The sequence below is a fragment of the Oryzias latipes genome, chromosome 8, assembly GCF_053564925.1.
Source record: "Oryzias latipes strain Hd-rR chromosome 8, Olatipes_Hd-rR_3.1".
Taxonomy (NCBI): Eukaryota; Metazoa; Chordata; class Actinopteri; order Beloniformes; family Adrianichthyidae; genus Oryzias; species Oryzias latipes.
This window is the reverse complement of record NC_136244.1, coordinates 18,612,992-18,632,042: the sequence shown is the minus strand read 5'-3', so window position 1 is coordinate 18,632,042 and position 19,051 is coordinate 18,612,992. Positions and strand designations below refer to the sequence as shown.

Sequence of the window (19,051 nt, the reverse complement as noted above, 5' to 3'; positions counted from 1 at the left end):
AGGGCAAAATAAAAATACCTCAGACGTCCCAACCTGTATCAGACTAAGCATCTCCATGGTAGCACGACCCTCTGAAATGGCCCATCATGCTCCATTGCACTTGAAAAGGAGTGCAGAGAAAGGGAGAAAGTGAGGAAAAGCGTAAAAGGGGGAAAAAAAAGGGGAGAAGGAGGTGAGACTCAGCTGAAAGGGAGTTTGGAGAGTGCCAGAGTAAAAGCTTCCTGGTGCAAAAAATAGAAATTTTAGTGTTTACATCTGATTTCAGTCAGGATATCTTTTGCTCCTAGTGGGGCCTCGGAGCCCAAAAATGAAAAGTGGTTTACTGCCTGAGAACTGACAGTCAAGGGAAACAACAACATGGAAAAACCATGAAAAAAAAGCAGTCTCAAGCTACTGTACATTCACACCGCTCTTGGCATTTATTTCCAATGAAATGTCTGTGTAAACATACATTTTGGACTCCTGCGTTCAAAACTCTTGCTTAGCTACGCAAGTTTCTACAACCGTTTCCAGGCTCTAGGTACAAGACGCGCGTTCAATGGATTAAACCATTGAACTTTAGACCAATCAGTGGATGGCGTCCCTTTCAATTCACAGAAGTGCCAATCATTTGAAAATTGATCGTGAAGGAGAAATTAATAATTATAGTTCATGCCCAGCCGGACTTTTGTGCCACCAAGTCTTTCATATATCGGTATAGAGCTGTGAAAGAAAAAGCCAGAGCAAGAATCACCAAACCTTCACCAATTGACATGTTGCACCAAGCATTTTCGCTAATAGAAAAATAGTAATAGTAATAGCTAATAGTAAAAAGAAAAAGAATCCCCTTCCTGCTCCTGTGGTGTGCATCATATGCTAAACGTTTGTCACATTTTTTTAAAATACAACAAGAAGGGAACATATATTTATGAACAAAGCATTTCATAGGAAATGAAATCAACAAAATACCTCAAATTCTTTTCAGAAAGCACACAAACTCAAAGGAAGCCCTTGCAGCATTTCAGATTGAAGTGTTTGTTATGTTTTCTCAAAGGTTTTTCTGCATCCTGGTTGGGTGAGAAATTTGCACATTTTTGAAGAAACACAAAGAAGGAGTTTTTATGTTTCTATCAGAATTGTTGTTTTTTTTCTGCCAAATCCCACTCAACTGACTCTTACACATTGTAACAAGTCTTTGCTTGTCATTTCATAATGTTGTCATGAAACTTTTATTGCACAACAGTATTATTTTAGAAGACTGCTAACATTTCATTTTAAAAGACTTTTAATATTACTGTTAGACAGGATTGGACATTTTCTTTTTATAAAATAAAAATGTGCAGAAGAAGTGTAAAATATTCAACATTCACTTTAATGGTTTGGTTTTTTGAGTACAGTGGTTATTTTTGCCATTGCGGCATTCACAGACAAAACGAACGACAACTGGGAACACACAAAACAAATATATATATATATATATATATATATATATATATATATATAGCTTTTCTGATATCTTCTAATATCTGTGGCTCAGTCTAGTTGTTACAACAGAAACAGACAATGCATCAAAAACATAAAGACGCAAAAACTGTCCAAAACTTGGTACTAATACTTGAAATTCCGTGTGGTATATGAAATGACTATTTACATTCAGTTTGAATAAACCAAGAAGAAAAAAAGAGTGTATGAGTCTGACATTAGAGATAAACACTGATTAATCCAACTTGTGAGAAAATATATAATATTGATCATAATTACAAAGTTCCATTATCTATGTTCAAGTGCTATTAAGTACGGGTGCAGGAGGGCAGCTAGGTCACAGATATGCATCTCTTGCCAGAGTAGCATTAATCAAGCTGCGGCTCAGAGACCGGAGTACCGGGGCAAGAGTCAGAGGTTACAAAAATTCAGTCAAGCCTCCGTTTCTGAGACGCAGTGAAAGTGGTTAGTACAGAAGAGTGGCAGTGAATGGGGTCAGATTTCTTTCACTCACTGTTTCGATTACTCAAACAAGAATGATAGCATTGTATAACAGCTCAAATACTGCTTTTTTTCAGTGATTACACACACAGGTTACAGTTAAGTCAAAGTGTTGTAGGGCAGTCTGTTGAAGCCAGCTCCTGATGGTCATCTCTGCCAGATCTGATGAATTGTATAGAGCTGTCTTTGCATCTGAGATCCAACGGTCTCAGCTCACAGCTGCTGCTTTTCCAGGCAGAGGAGAAAAAAAAAAAAAAAAAAAAAAGAAGAGCCTGGCATCTCATCACCCCAAACCAAGATGTGATGAGTTGTGTGCTATGAAGGGTTGTTTTAAATAAATACCCTTCATAAAGGCCTCCACTCCTGAGGGGATTAGGATCAAACTGGAGACTTTCAACGTTAGCAGCTTCTAGAAATCCTCCTGAAATATAGACTCTTTTTCTACATACAAAACAACATTATTATGTAGTTCTTTTAAAAGGACGGGTTTCACGTACCGCCAAATGTGCTTTTTCTCACATGTGAGTGTGTGACAATGTTACATGAACATATGTCTGCACGTGTGTCAATGTGACCAAAAATGTGTAAGCATGCATTAGATTGTACTGTCCTCCTCCTGGAATGATTCCCTTCTTTTCATATCTAAATTGTCTCGCTTTGCTATCTCCTACTCAGCCTTGCGTTGCAGTCCGTCTTTCCGGAATATTCGGATTCCTGAAAAGATTTATGTCCACTTGCTAGCACATGGTCTGCTGGCTGGACAGAGGACTCTCCAGGGACATGCTGGTGGGAGACAGACCTGGACGAGTGCAGGGTTTAAACATGGAGGAGATGTAGAAAGCCTGCAGACACAAATGGAAGACATGTCAGGTAATGCATCCAAGCCGTACAAGCTGTCAGGTCACTCACATTATAAAGGCTAAAGTGAGAAGTATCACCAATTATCATTTAAATTCATCAACAGAAAGCAGATAAAACAAACATGCATTTTTTGGACTACAGTGGACATACCACCCAGTATGCTGTGAGCGCCCCTTGGATGAAGCCTGTGAGGACGTCAGTCGGATGGTGGCGGTAGTCTGAAATGCGGCTCAGGCCCGTGTAGATGGCGATCATCACTAAAAGGAACTGCACTAGTGGTCGCAACAGTCGTGCTCCCCGCCACAACAACCGTGCCTGCAGGTAAAACTACAAAAATGAAGACAGATATTGTCATCATCTCAGACGCTTATGAATTTATGTACCAGAATATTTGTTTGTTAATGTATGCCCTGCAAAGATAAAGATAAAGGAATGTTTGTGGCCACAAACAAGTTATGCAAATGAGAACCTTCTGGGGAAACAGGAGTATAATATGATTCAGGGAAGTTTGTTCATCTTCATCCCATACTTTATAGCACTAGGCGAAAGTTTTCCAGCAGGAAATCTGAGGTCACAGAGCAAGACTGATGCAGGTGCTCCATGAAGTCATTACATTTCTGTGTGGGCCCATCATTACTGCAAAGCGTACGGTCCTGCTGTGAAGCCATCCTTCGGCAGGTTGTGTCCAACCTGAGAACAGGTGTCATTCTACAGAGCAGCTGGTCACGATCCAGGTGGCACATGTTTGGCTCTTCAGTATTCCTGCAGGCCACTGAATTAATAAGCAACAACCTATGGGTGAAGCTGTTTGTAATTGGGGTGTCTGTATGTGTGTGTGTTGAGGGGAAGGGCGATAGGGGCTTCATTGGTATGACAGAGGAGAGTAACTGAGTTACAAAGACTGAGGCCATCGGGTTTTTCAGGGCACATCTTCAGTTTTCATCCTGGTTAATACTTTATATTAAGAAAATATGTTTTATTTTGGCTTCTTTAGCAAAAAAAAAAAAAGGATGGTTAAAGCCTGTAAAAAAAACAGTTCGCTTTTTAAGGTAAAATCTCTAGTCTTCTGGAAGCTATCTGTTTAGGATTAGCGATGGGAAACACACAAGGAATGTGAAACTTATGAATAAAAGCGTGCTTTTGTATCCCTCTAACTGTCACAAAGCATCCATGTCCAGTAGGCAGTACCGTTGGACAAAGATGGACAGAAGCGGGGGGTGAGAGTGGGGGGTGGGGGGTGAGAGGGTGTTTACGGCTAAAAGAAGCCTGTCCATCTCACAGCAGGCATAGTCAGCCCTCCACCCCATCCTCCAAATGAGCCCCACAACAAGGCCTCCTCTGTTTGCGGAGTCCCTTCATCTATTCATGCTCCATGTGGAAAACAGTTTCCCTCATTCTCTGTCAGCCCCCCCCCCCCCCCCCCACCACCACCACCACCACCACCACCATCTCTCTGTCTCACCAACTCTTTCAGTTTGAAGCAGGATGCCTGCAGAGAACTGCAACTCTCCAACGTCTCCTCCCTCACAATCAGGAGTGAGAGTATTCAACTGCACGTCCTAAGAGTTAGGTTTATTCAGCATAGTCAACAGTCAGACTGTGTTTTGTGGCCTGTAGGGTCCAGTGTGTGACATTCACATAGAATGTGAAGGACGAGACGCAATATTTATCATCAAAAACTATTTCAGAAACAGCAAATATACGACATAAACCTTTTAAAGAAAATTGTTTTTTGGGTATAAAGGAAACTATGATTAGGATTGCGTTTCAGAGTATTTCTTTATTCACATCATTGTGAATCAGGAGCAGACGAAAAAAGGCCTTTAGAAAAAGGTTGTAGCTGTGAAGTCTAAAATCGGCTAGGTACAAGCTTCTGAAGCATTCTGATGCATTCACATTCAGACAAATGGATCGATGTACCTCTTAACTTTCCTCGTCTAAACTAGCATCTTGTTTAAAAATGTAGCTCTGATTTTGCTTGCCATTTTTGCTGCACCAGTAATGTTAGGTTTGGGTTGTAAGCTAGCAGGATAGAATGTTAACAGATGGATTATGGGAAATCGTGGCAGGATTACTCCATGCCAACAATTCCACCCCCACAAGTCAGAGGCAAATTTCTAATAAACTCCTGCTCTTCTCAGAAACTTTGTCCTGGAAAAGATTGGTCGCTATTCGGCATATGCCGTTATACATACATACAGCGAATCAGCTTTTTACTAATTCACACAGGTGGTTTGACAGAGATTTTTATGTCGGATGCCCTTCCTGACACAACCCTTTATGCTATTCGGGCTGGGGACCGACACAGGGGCCCCTTTGTATAGTAAGGCAGTAGCATGAAAGGTCTTTCCTAAGGACCCACGCTTGAAGTGAACTCTGGTTTCTTGTGCGCCACCCCTGCACCCAGCCAACTAAGCCATCCAGCTGCTGAAACTATGTTCTAGAAAATGACACAAGTTTTCTTATTTTGGCTTAAAAAAAGGCATAATCATAATGAAAGGACCACTGGGAACACCTTTAAAATTGATCAAAAGATGATGGGAGTGGGACTTCAAACTTAAGTAAGATTAAAATGTACTTAAATGCAACTTACCGACAGATAAAGCATGGTGTACATTGCAAAAGATGCGTGGCCTGAAAAAAATGACTTCCTGTAAGAGAAGAGCATAATAAAAGCTAAAGGTTGCTTAATAACTGAACGGGTTAAGATAACATACACCCAACCCATAAATATGCACATCATGAGGCAGAAAAATTCGCATGGACTCAAATATACCTCGCTTCCTCCACCATTTTCAGGTTTGTTTGTTTGCAGGTGATGTCGGGGACGTATTGTCCAGGAATGCAGCTGATGGACGCATAGGTGATGTTACAGACTGACAGGAAGTTGGGTCGCAACCGACCCACGCTCAGCTTCGCCATATTGGTGAGGGACTGGCACACGCAACAACCAAACAGGAAGCTTCCCAGTTCCTTGTACAGGCAGGACACATAATGGTTTTGGACAAAAGCACGCGAGCGTACCCTTTGAAAACGAACCCGGAAGCATTCTCCCACTGCGATCTAAAAAAAAGGATCAGAATAAGAAATAAAATCAGTAACACAGCACCTTTGTTTTATTTCAAAAATACAAGATTAAACTTTTTTAGAGTTTGTTTTGTTGATTTTGGGCTGCCTTACTGTTAAGCCGGTGATGGTTATGCCACCAGCGATGAGGAAGGTGTCGGGGATGGCTTCCTTTTCCAGATATGGATAAGTGATACTGGAGTCACCGCAGAAAAAGCCTCGCTTGTACGGAGTCACTGCCTTGAACTCACACGCAAAAAATGGGATGGAGGCTGATGGTATGGTGAAAGAAAAAAAAATATCATGAGGAATGCGGCTTGTGCAACAAAGATCACAAGACGATAGAGACTCATAGATATGGAGACTGCTAGTGGAATAATGCTGGCTTTCTTCTGGCACCCATGCATCTGTCATGAGATGCAACCTAATAAGCTGGGTAGCGATATCATGTGCAGCTCATTTGGGTACGTGACTTGCAGATATCTGGGGATCGAGCATTCTTCTCATAGCTGGTTCCACCACAGGAGCAAGAGAGTGTTGACAGAACTAAATCATTGATTTATGGGAACATGGGCGTGAAAAGGTGAAACTCAAAAGTGAAACAAGAAAGAATATTTTATGGGACAAAAGAGGGTCATAAAGTTATGTGCAAACACTAAGACAATCCTGCTTTTTTCCAGGAAAAAGTGACGACTAATGGTTTGATACATCTCTACGTACATTTACTAAGCCGTGCTATAATTCCCGGCAGGCCACTAATTATAAAAGCTCACTATCGTGCAGAAAAAGGTCAAGGTCTGGCTTGGGTAAACAAACAGACCTCTCAGTCTGACGATGAAAGTTCATTGGATAGAAGTTAATATTTAATTGACAAAAGGAGATGTGGTGTTACTGTTTACCCTCATAAACGAGAGGTTGACCACAATTTCAGTTCTCCATTTTACTTCCAACCAACAGCCAAAAATCACGCGACAGCGTGCCCAGCATGCTCCGTTCTCCAGTCCCTTATCCCATGTCCCCTTGTCACCCCATGGAATGCAGTGAGAACATGGGACTAATCATTAACCTCTATGCCTCTCCTTCTCATCCGAAGCCTGCTGGCTGGCTGGAACGCACCCAGGCCAAAGCACTGCTCTTGCCAGTAAATCTCTCAGACTACGTGACTGAGCACTCTGCAGGAAAACCAGGACAAAGTAACATCAAGCATACAAACAATGGTTTAAAAAACATGTCTTTTTTTGTGACAACTTTGACCAACGACAAGCAAAAATTAAACAATGGAGCACACCACTCAAAGCTGCAATATTTTTATGTTTGATTCAGTTGCCACAATTATTTTCTCATCATTCAGTGCTCTAGTAAAACATTAACCATCCCAGTTCTAGTTAAAACAAATACTGTAACCAAGGTATTAAACTAGCAGGAAAACAAAGCGCTTCACTGACACAGTCAGCATTTGAATGATTACAGTCAAGCATTGTCCTTTGATTTGGATTCAAAACATTTTACAAGTGACAAAAGTGGGTGTAAAAGGATGTCAAGTTGCCCCGATGGAAAGACAAAACAGAAAGATGAACAGGAAGGACTGAAAGAGGACAGGAAAACAGGCCTCAGGCAGACAACCAAGGCTGCGACGTCAACAGAGAGGAGACAGATAGAAGACCCATCCGACCCTGATCTCTCACTCTTTCCAGCTGCCACGTTGACAGCTCTGTCTGTCACACACACACACACACTCACACACACCACACACACACACACACACATGCTCAGACTATTATTATTTGCTTCAAATGTCAAATTGGTTTCCATCCTTTGTTTAAAAAGGACATTAATAATCCAATGTTCTTTTAATCTTAATTTATGAAACCTCCAAATACAGTTAATAAAAAGGATCATAATAGGGTTTTCAATTGGATTTGACATAAATCATGTTAATTTACATAATTGTTGACATCTATTTTAATTTATTTAACTGAAAACGCTTTGCTTTCATTTGATGCTCACGTCTGAAATTCAAAATTTTAGATTTGGCTTATTTTTGTTGGAAAGCGTCGCATTAAACTTGAATTATGTTTATGTGAAGCACAAGAAAAATGGGTAATTTGACTAAAAACTAACACCAGAGTGATTACCAGCTTTTAATAGTTTTAAGGGAGTTGCTTTTACTTCTGATGCTCAGACATAACCCCTGTTGATTCAATTCAGGATTTGACAGTAAATATGTGTTTCGAATGTTAATAGGTCAGATTAGTGGCTAACAGGGAGAGATGTTTTTTTTTCTATTTAATCCGTTAAGAGCTCCTCTTTGACTTCTCGTCAGTCTGTAAAATAGGGCCAGTCCTCTCTCTCAGTGATCGATATGTTGCTGCATTGACAGAAAGAGATAATGGATAGGGCTTCCATTAAAGCCCGGACACTCTGCATTTACGCTGTGAACACGGACTGCTTGAAGGATGATTTTCAATTCAAATTGTCTAATGGGAGTCATGAAGTGCTGAGCCAGATAGATGCATTTTTTATGACCCAGAGCCTGCCGATACACAGGGCTCATGATGTACTCCCACTTCTGCATGAGGTGCAACTTGCCTGACCCAATAGTGACTAAAAAAATGAAATACACTTGCTAAACAACATTAACCTCATTTTGAGCTCCATCACCAGTTATTCCTTTAGTGGCTTTAAATATGAAAAAGGGTTAAAAAAAAAAAGGAATTCAACAGAATTTACAATGTAAAGTTATACTTTTCCCTAACCCCGTTCAAATTACAAGCTTTTGAGTTCTGTCTAAACTCTTCACCATTACAGCAAAACTGTTTTCACAACAAGCCACTAAAACCCTCCACAAACTTTCACATCATCTGTCAGGCAGCTGTGAGCAAACCTCTCCACCTGGCCAAGACACGCTTAAAGGAGATGCAGCCATCCGCTGGCAGGAGGGCCCGAGAGGGGACCCAAAAGGAGGCAGGAAAGTGGGTCGGCTCACACAGCCCAGCCAAAATGTGCTGCTCGCTCGGCCTGAAATTCAAAAACAGGAATGCTTTCAAACAGTCAAAAGGGACAGAAAAAAGGGGAGGGGGAAGAGGCGGGAGAAAAGGGAGAAGAGGGGATATGTGCCTCTGAGAAAGTCTTCTGGTTCTAATTTACACATCTATGAGCCCAGCCCAGAATGAGCTCACCATGAGAAGAAACAAAATGAGATGACAGTAAAAATGCAAAGAAAAAACAGCAATCTAAATCGACATGTGGATGTTCCTCAGTTTGTGATCAATGCAGTGTCAAACTCATGAACTAGGTCAAAGGGGATATTTGAAAAACCCCTAGAATATTGATAAAAGGGGCAGAGGGCACATATACAGATGTGGGCGCACACTGAAGATATGGGCCGATGAGAGATGCAGCAAAGGTTTCTGCAGACGGAGGCGATTAGCGGTGGTTTTGGAATGCAAGGGTCAGAGATCTGGGCTCTGCTGGGACTCACTCTGTAAACACAACCCTTCCTAAACCGGCAAAATACCCCAAACACACATAGGCTCAACACGTTCGTATACACATAAAAACCACACTTGGATTCAACCAAACCACAAGCTAACAGATAGGTCAAACAAACCACACACACACACAGAAAAATATCCATCAAAATAAACCACTGCTAGGGTCCATAAACCACACTGAATTAAACAATCCTAGAGACACAGGGAAAAAAGTTATTTCAATAACAAAGGCCTAAATAAATGCCCCTCTGTCAGTTTAATATGTCACCCATACTCAGGTTGATGTGACGCAGTCAAAAGCTACAGTAAATCAAGCCATTAGTACTGGTTATCTGCGTCATCAGACCCGATAATAATTGACTGTGCGTGCTTTGAACTACATTTGCCCATTGATTGACCCGTCAACAACTTACTTTGCTGCAGCGTGGATGAGCATTTGTCACGCCCCCATAGGGTGGTCCATCCTCACAGCAGTCTGAAAGGTTTTCATTTGTTTACTTCTCAAAGTTAGCTTTTAACTACTTGTTTACCTTTAAAGTTCTATTACCAGGATAATTGTGTTTTTGCTGTTTTTAACATGATTTTGTGACATTTTACTCATGATGAATGTCACACACACACATATGTATTAATAGTATATATATATATATATATATATATATATATATATATATATATATATATATATATAATTTGAAGAATGAACAAAATTCTGTTTTAAAAGGAGCGTATTTGTCATGTAAAAAATAAACTGGGCAGGCCACAAGCACTGGCATCTGGCTCTAAACTGTACAGCTGAATAGCTCCGATATTGGTTGTCATTTTTGTTGCACTGGTAATGTTAAGTTGGGATGTTAGGGCTGTAAGTTAACAGAAGAGCATGTAAACAGAGAGCTTTGAGCAATAGGGAAGGGAAGGGGGGGCGGGGTTGCTCCACGCCAACAGTCCCACCCATAACTAAGAGGAGAATTTTGCAGAACTATGTCCTAGATAAAAGAAAAACACAGGATTTGTGATTTTGGCTAAAAGCGACACAATCAGAATTTTAAGACTACAGAGAACATTTTTAAAATAGATAAAAATGTGATCGAGTGGGTCTATAAATATGCTCACAGACAGCAGTAGATACACAAACGAAACCATGTGGTGTTTTTTTGTTTTTTTTTTTTTTAAATTGCGGAAACAATCTACATTTGTGAAAATTGAAGTTTTACCCTAAAAAGGTTGTCTGACAATCTTATTGAGTGTGTCAGTGGGGGTAGATTTGTAATTTTTGTGCAATGCACTTTACAAAAAAAATACTTCAAAGCCACAAAAATGACTGTATAAGCTAGTCTTGATCTAAGATTTTATCAAATGCCTTCCTTGTTTCAGTCATCTGAGTTAACTAGGCCACAGAAAGCTTTGCAGAAGAGACAGTTGAAACAGCACGTTATAAGCCATGGTGCAGGGTTAAATTAAGAAGAAATGCAGAGACAAACACAGATTGTTGGGGTGAAAGGCAGAGCAGGTACCTTTTGTTGAGGTTAAGTCATTTGCACCAAGGCTGTGATTACAACTGTTAGCTGAAAGAGACCCAGTTAAAGAATTACATGTTTCTGTTCCTGCTTTACCGCACAGTCTGTCTGATCTTTCCAATCCAGGGAATAGAGAGGTAGAAAGAAAAAACATGGATGCCGGTCTCCATAACTGAGTCACACCCTCTTCTTTTTCTTCTGTCATTGGTTTGACGTGTCTATTTTGTCTGCCCTGATAGCCTCACAAAGAGATTTATCAGCATAAGACAAAAGGGCTCCAAGAAGCCACAACAGTTGGGGATTTTTTTGCAATCTGGCGTCAGGAACATCTGGTGCAGCTGGGCTCCAAACAACCATTGCTTCACTTATCAACATGCACTAATCTCCTGTACACATGCAAAGACCCATGTGGAAACTCTTCACATAGACGCTTTATGCCAGCCTGGTGGGTCTTCTGCTGGCATGTTGCTTCAGTAAGTCCAGCAGGAGAGATCCTGCAAGCCCTTTTCCATAGTTACTATTCAGACTGCCCAGAGAAGACATGCATCCCACAATTCCATCTGTTCCTCCACACTTCACTGCCCAGCTTCCTGGCACCCAGCTCAGGAGCTCAGGGCATGAGTGGTGAGTTTAGATGAGGGCTGTCTGTCTACCTCTTTTTTTCAGCAGATGTATAAAGGTATGTGGTCTGGAATTTTGAAGGGAGTTTAGTGGATTTTTGTGGCATGACAGTAAAGATGAGGGTGTGGGATGTAGTCTGTAGTGTCAAATAAAACACAATTTTGGTCTGGATTTTCATGGGCGCCACAATTAGCATGTAATAGTTAGGTTAAGGGTCTCATTCAAGCATGGGAAAAGTTGATGCTGCTACATTTTTGTGCAGAAGAACTCTACAAACATCAAAGAGGATGATAACTGGAGGGATGTCTCAATCAGGAAAGTTATGATATAACCACAAGATGTGTTTTTTTGTCTTGATGATGTGTAAACATGCACCCGCACAAAGAGAGTTTGTCTAAGTTTTCCTCTGGGAGATAGACTAAAGACAATCGGTCATTAGATCTGATGGGCACAAAGGTGGAGCTGTTGTCTGAGGATGAAATCAGGAGGAGAATCTGATGCTGAGCCTCTCCCGGCCTATTCTAGCAAATGAGCTCTGAGGATTAGAGTGCTACACACATCTTATTGACTCATTATGGCTAATACCTATGGACTACCCCAAGCACTTATGTAACACTCATCGAGGATAAGATTGCAGCTGTCTCATTAAAAGTGCATTTGAAGCTATTTGGTCTCGGAATATTTACTGTTCTTCTCTGACTTCTTCACCAAGACTGAACGTGTAGTTTTGCACGGGATTCCTTCAGGCCCCCTGAGCATGACCTGTGACCACTACTGTAAATCTTCTCTCAATCCGTATCCTTCCCTAGGGTTCCTCATTCATTCAGGTTGCTACTTGTCCCTGAGCCGTAAAGCACACGAGATTTCTGTTGCAGCCCACGGAAATAAGGGGAAAGAAAAACAACAAAGCAGAGAGGAATTAGGCCCACGTGGTCCCACAAAAATGAGGCGCATCTGATCTTATGCAATGACGTCAAACAAAAGAGAGTTGTGGGTAGGGAAAAAAAGGTCATGGGTTGCTTTCAATATCAGGGAAATTTGATGATTTTTACTCTTCAGCTGCCGCGCATCACTGTATTCCATTACTTCAGCCAACGCTCTGTCGGTTTAGAGAAAAGGCACCGGCAACTTTGTCAACAAACAAAAAGCACATGCTGTAGTAGAGTTCCTGTATTAGCCACCTTATGACTCAGACACATTCCAACATGAGCACATGCACTTTATAAATCAACACATCGCATACGCACACACATGCACAAAGAATAAAATATTCCTTGGCTAGTACACACAAGCGTGCTGAGGCGTGTTGGCCTCCTGCCGTCTCACTCTGTCTTCAGCTCTTCCTGTCAGAAACAGAACTCTCAAACATAAACCTGCTGTTAGACAAAGACACGTGGAAATCTATAACACAAAACACACTTGAGCACCTGACTACACCGACGGGTAAATGGAATCCCAAAATAAAGATTGTTTAAAGAAAAGACAAGGACAAAGAGAATCGGGCGAAGAAGAAATAAGCTTGAAAGAGAGTTCTTTTAGAGTTCTGATCACTAAACAAGATAGAAGTCATCTCGTCCTGGCATGCTGCTTCATGTCTGGAACTGAAACACTTTCACACAACATGATGATCAACTGAATCCAGCAACATTTCCAATGTAAACAGAAACTTCCTCTGCTCAAATATTTACCATTTCAATAGTTTACTTTATCACGTTTAATGGCAAACCAATCAAAGCTGTCAAATGTTTAACTCAAAGGTCCACCCTTTGTAACTTAGGATAACATCTTGTGCACATCAGGTATGTGTGAAGAAGAGACTGTTTGGCAATTAACCCCTTTGGAGGAAGGTTAAACCCAGAGGCAATCCCACTATTTTCAAAATAAGATAATAGCAGGTTTTGAAATGACCTCTTGATTCATTTCCTGCTTATCCTTGAGAGAGGCAATAGTAGGGTTTATTGGGGGGATGATAGACGGAGAAACAACAGTGCAGACTAGCGTGTTCATGCACGCTCAAAAGACAACACCCAGCAGTCTTCTGACCCCTGGGTGTCTGGACCCTAAATCTTAGATTCAGCCACAGGGAACAGATTTAGTCAGGTCTTTGAAATCTCTACTGAGCTCTAACAGAAATGCAGACTTCAACATGCAAGCAAACACTTGACATTTGTGTTCTGCACTGTGCATGGACAGATTCAGAAAAACACTTTGTGAAGCACACATTACACGCATGCTCAAACACCCGATTCCTAAATCTATGAACTCTTGAAGAGTCCCATGTTGTGCAACAATATGATCAAGTAGACAGAGACAGGGCCTCAGGTAATAACATCCCAGACAGACAGACTTTAATACCACTTCATACCAATTTGTGTTGCCGTTCTGAAATAAATCTGAAATAAACTCCAAGAAAAAAGCTGAAAAAACCACAGTGTCTCTTAAGCAGATCACACAATTACTGCGACGCCTCGGGGTAAAATTCCACACATACAGTAAGCTCCTTTAGGTCAACTGCCTGTGAGAATCTGATGATGGTGTTGTTAGGGGAAATGCTGTGAGTCAGGGTAAAGAAGTCTGAGTTTGATGAAGGGCCCAATTCATTTATAATAAAGATTCCCATTGACTCAAAAATGCTCACAGATGAGTCAAATTCAGACATTTGCTGATAACAAGTGAGATGGTTACCAGGACAGACGGGGAGGATACAATCAGAATGATGGGAGTGTTTACAGATGTGGTTTAAGTAGCCTGACACTGGACATCAACTCCAAAACACCACTTTCTCTGACAGAATGCCAATAAAGAATAAGTGATGAGTGTAAATGTATGCTTTTCAATTGAGAAAAACATGTAGGTACTCAGGGAACGATTGTGTAGACAGAGTTAGCAAACTGACAGCCAGCAGCAGTCTCAACTTCATTCCTGGAGAACTGAAAATCATAATTTAGTTGTAAAAAGAAAAAGTAGACACTAACATAACCCTTGTGCTATCTTGGATGACCCCACCCTTATATTGACGTGTTCTCCCTACCATGACAAAGGTGGATAAAGGTGGAAAGATGTCATGTAATCCATGGACACCAGTGAGGTTCACAAATCATTGAGGAAAAAAGGTTCAGCGCACTGTCTAGTGGGTCTAGATGACCCAACTCCCAATGTTAAAGTGCCTAGGATAGCACAAGGGTTAATGTTAATCTATTCTAGCTTAGAAAAAAAAAACTGCTGGGTAAATATGTATTTTGCATTGTTGTCCAATCAGAGTAGATAAGTAAGGTAAAGGTATGCAGTTTTGTATAAAAAACACACAATGCACACAGATGGAAACAAACATCGTGACGATAAATTGGTGACGACTTGCTGCTGACAGCCTTAAAAACCAACAACCACTACCACTGAGGAGTGTGCCAGCTAAATAGTAACTGCATACCTGCAGAGCTGAAGAATTACTTTTTATCAAAAATAATTGCCTCACTGTTGTTTTGTCAGCCTCGTTATTTCCTATAACTGCCAACGAATGGGAGACCTGTCAGTCTGCCTTGACAAGTTCTACTTCTCTTTTGCTGTCAATATGAATTATCTTTCAGTTGCACAATATTCTTCTTGTCAATGTTTTCGTCATCTGAGACATTGTTTTTCAAATTTACATCACCCTATTTTGTCTTCATGAGAAGCAAAAAGAATCAAACTGAACCATCAGGTCTTTGAGAAATTTGAGACGATTCACAACAGGATGCAAACAGAAATGGAAAGTAAATAATGTGTTTAAAGTGGAGCAAAAAAGTATTTGGCAGGCACCATTCGGCAAGTTGTCCCACTTAGGAAGAGGAGAGAGGTCTGTAATGTTTATCATAGACATCATTTAACTGTGAGAGACAGAATGTAATATCCAGGAAATCGTGTGTTCGATTTTTAAAGAATTTACTTGTGTAATAGTGTGGGGAAAAATATTTGACTTCAAAAACGAGCAAGAGACAGACCTATTACTTCTTTTAGAACCTTTTCTGTGCTCTAGTTAATTATTTTTGTATTAATGAGTCTTGTTTGAACTTGGCACCATGACCAAGACCAATCCAAGGACACAACCCGATGATCTGAAGAGACCACAGCAACTAAGGTTACTATTAGCGACATGCTACGTCATCATGGAATCAAATGCAGAGCAGAGCTGTAAAGGTATTCCTGCTTGAGCCAGTTCATGCCCATGCCTCTTTAAAGTTCCAGAGTCCATGTAGGATCCAGAGAAGGATTAGGAAATAGTCATGTGGTCAGATGAAACCAAAATGGAACTCTTTGGTATAAATGTCGTGTCTGGAGGAGGAGGAATGCCAAGTTGCATCTCAAGAACCCCAAACCCACTGTGAAGCATGGTGGTGGAAGCATCATGCTTTGTGGCTGCTTCTATGCAAAGAGAACAGGATAACTTATCCATATTAAGGAAAGTATGAGCAAGGCCAAGTATGGTGAGATTTTGGGCAAAAACCTCCGTCTAGCATTGAGAACAAGGAGGATAAAACATGTCTGGATCTTTTAGCATAACAAACACATCAACCAGGTAACAAAGGAGTGGCTATGTAGAAAAGTATTTTTGCAGTTCTGGAGTAGTCTAGCCAGTCTGTGGACTTCAGTCCAAGAGTTTCTGTGGAGGAAGTTGAATGTCCATGTTGCCAAGCAACAGCCCCAAAACATCACATCTGTCAAGAAGATCTGCTTAGAAGAATGGACCAAAACAGCACCTACAGTGTGAGACAACCTGGGTTACAGTACAAAGTACTGAGGTGAACTTTTGTTAAAGACCAAATACAAATATTTATTTTCTGTGCCATAACATAAATAAATAGTTTTAAAATCATACACTGAGAGTTTTCATGGGTTCTTATTTTTACATTCTGACTCTCACAGTGGAAGTGTACCAATGATAAACATTATAGACCTCCCATCTTTTAAAGTGGGACAACTTGCAGAATCAATGACTCACAAGTACTTTTTTACACTGTACTTTATTTTTGTACTGTACTTTTGTGCAACTAAAGTCCTACTTTTAAGTTAATAGCAACAGAAAGTTGCACTGGGATTTTTGCTCTGCAAGTCATAATTAAAATGTTTTCTTATTCTAATCAAATGTACTTGACTGAGAGCAGTAAATTATTACAAATAGGGGGAATCTGAATATGCGTACAGTGACAAAGAGAGTATTCTTCATTATTATTAGTATAGCAGAACTTTGGCCTTCATAAAAATTCTGTATAAAAAACATAATTATTAGCATTACTTTGATGCATTTGTCATAGAAGCAGCTTTCATGCAGCTACAACTTAACAACAGTGGCAACTGCAGTGTCAACAGACAAAAAAGAAAAATCATAATTAAATTTTGAAAATTCAAGCCAAATCTAAAGTCTGTGGATGTGAAATTTAAGTGTGATTAAAGTCAAACTCTTCATCTCTGACTGATCAATAATCAAGTTATCCTGTGATTTCTTTCTGATGTGCAGGTTCACACTTGAAAGTCCTTTACCTGACCCAGAAATGGTAGAAAATAGATTTTCCAAATATATTCCAATATTTTTTTTCTAAAATGTATCATCAGGTGACAAGTTATTAGTATAGTTATTTTGAAGCAACGCTGTTAAATGAGGGTTACGAGCATCTGCCATAGTTCCTCATAGGTCCTCATACTGTGCATGGTCAATTACGACAATATGCAGTAATCCTGCAGTGCAGGAGGGGAACGGGCTCAGGGAACAGCGCTCATTTTCGGCGCGAGAACAGAAGCACGCGGTGTGCTTTAATCCCCTATTCCCACGTTCTTCTCCCGGGAACTTCACGGGTTACCATGGGAACAGATGAATTCCCGGGACAACTCTGCTGCTGCCAACTGAGTCTCCTTCCTTCCCTCCTTCTCCGCCCTCCTCCCCCCCCCCACCCCCTCCGGCTCTCCCTAAAGGCCCCCACGTGCAACAGAGAAACTTGAACTGATGATGTTTTCTTCCGTTCGAACACTTTCCATTTCACTTCTGGAAAACTCATGTGGAAGTTTGGAAATTTGCAAAGAAAAAAGAAAAAAATCCACTTTCACCCTCACCCAGCCCCGCCCAGTGCCGATAACTTTGTTTTCGTAAAACTGATGTTGCATTGAGAAAAAAAAAAGTGCAGATTAATATAAATGACTGTTATTGAGGTGGCATTTCAATGTTTGACATGATTTGTGCAACGCTGGAATAACAATTTGGATTATAGATTACAGACATAAACGGCGTGGACCTACCAACTAGCAAACAAATAAGATCCAAAACAACAAGCATCTTCCTTTTGGTGCAGAAGGAGCGTTCCTCCTCCGGCCGGGTGAGGAACTGTTTCCCGGCGCCGTTCTCCTTCCCCTCCGCGGCTCCGCCGCTGTCAGCTAGCCGCATCTGGAGCTCTGCGTCCCGGGGCAGCATGTTGTCGTGCGTGCCGGAATTTAACTTTTGCATGTTTTCACACTCAAGGAAAGTTTGTGAAAACTTAAGAGGACCCAAAAAGGAAAGTAGTTGCTCCGCTTTTTCTCCAGATCTCCAGAAGTTCCCAGAGTTTTTTAGTCGGCGCGTCGCTGCAACAAATCCATGTCATCTGACTGAAGTTTGACAGCAGGAGACCCCGATCACCGACCGACGAGCGACCCGCTTCAGTGGTAGGAGGGTTTGTCATCAATGAGCAAGAGAACAGGAAAGCGGAGGTTCGAACCCTCAGGGGGTGTTGCACACCAACGATCCTCTAAAAAAACTTCTCAGCATATCGTCCTGGGTTTGTGTTTGGGTTCACCTCTATGTACTATTTACTCAGAGGTTGCCAAAGAAAAAAAACATTAGCGATTGAACTTTGTGACTTTTTTATTTTCAAAATAAAAAAAATCCCTTTTAGTTTGTTGTTGAATTTGAGCGACCTTTATTTTGGTAGTCAGTTTCCGCCCGTGTCGTGCAACCAGTAGAAGTCAGTCAGCAGAACGCGGAGATCAATGCGGATCGATGGGACCGAAGCTCAGTGCGTGGTCGGTCCTTCTGCCCCCGCAGCCCTTTGGCTGCTTCTGCCCTTTTCAGATGTCTTCTGAGGTTTAACTGATCCGGCAGCCCGCGCGCCCGGCGGGACGTGTTCCCGCAGCTCCTGCGGGTCTGCGGACAGGCCAAACTAAAAGCAAGGGCAAACGCACGAGAAGTCCTCGTTCAGTTTATTTATTTACAAAACTACTATTCTTGTTTGTATACCGTTCTTGTTGAAAGAAACTCTTTTTATTTGAATTATTAACTCATTTGTTCGCTGGTAAATCTTGAGCATGCGCAGGACTTGACCTTTTCAGTAAAGCATGAAGGTGAAAACACACAAACGGAAAATTCCTCTATTTGCAAAACCCTTTCCTCTTACTATTTAACTACAGGGACCAATGAAGTCTCCCTGGATTAACTTCTATTAATTTCAAAGGTAGACATTTTTGGAGTTACCCTGCCTCCTGCTGAGAGCTTTAGTCACTGCTTTCTTTCTTTCTTTTATTTATTTTAAT

At 41.1% G+C, this 19,051-nt stretch overlaps 1 protein-coding gene across 1 annotated transcript; it reads right to left on the bottom strand.

Annotated features, from left to right (window-relative positions):
* Nucleotides 1–1,330: 1,330 nt before the first annotated feature.
* On the bottom strand, nucleotides 1,331–18,756 carry ppap2d (phosphatidic acid phosphatase type 2D). Its single transcript, XM_023957496.2, has 6 exons — nucleotides 17,786–18,756; nucleotides 6,004–6,161; nucleotides 5,600–5,886; nucleotides 5,417–5,474; nucleotides 2,974–3,150; nucleotides 1,331–2,804 (listed from the first exon to the last, which is right to left on the bottom strand). Exons 1-6 carry the CDS (start codon nucleotides 17,988–17,990, stop codon nucleotides 2,700–2,702), a joined length of 990 nt encoding a protein of 329 aa, XP_023813264.1. The 5' UTR covers nucleotides 17,991–18,756; the 3' UTR covers nucleotides 1,331–2,699.
* Between the last annotated feature and the right edge of the window lie 295 nt (nucleotides 18,757–19,051).

Bases quoted from the DNA above. Each gene is read 5' to 3' on its own strand.
- ppap2d (XM_023957496.2), bottom strand. From the start codon at position 17,990: ATGCAAAAGTTAAATTCCGGCACGCACGACAACATGCTGCCCCGGGAC. The intron at 5,887-6,003 runs GTAAGGCAGCCC...CCTTTTTTTTAG, and splicing joins TAACCATCACCGGCTTAACA to ATCGCAGTGGGAGAATGCTT. The intron at 3,151-5,416 runs GTAAGTTGCATT...TCATTTTTGTAG, and splicing joins ACACCATGCTTTATCTGTCG to TTTTACCTGCAGGCACGGTT.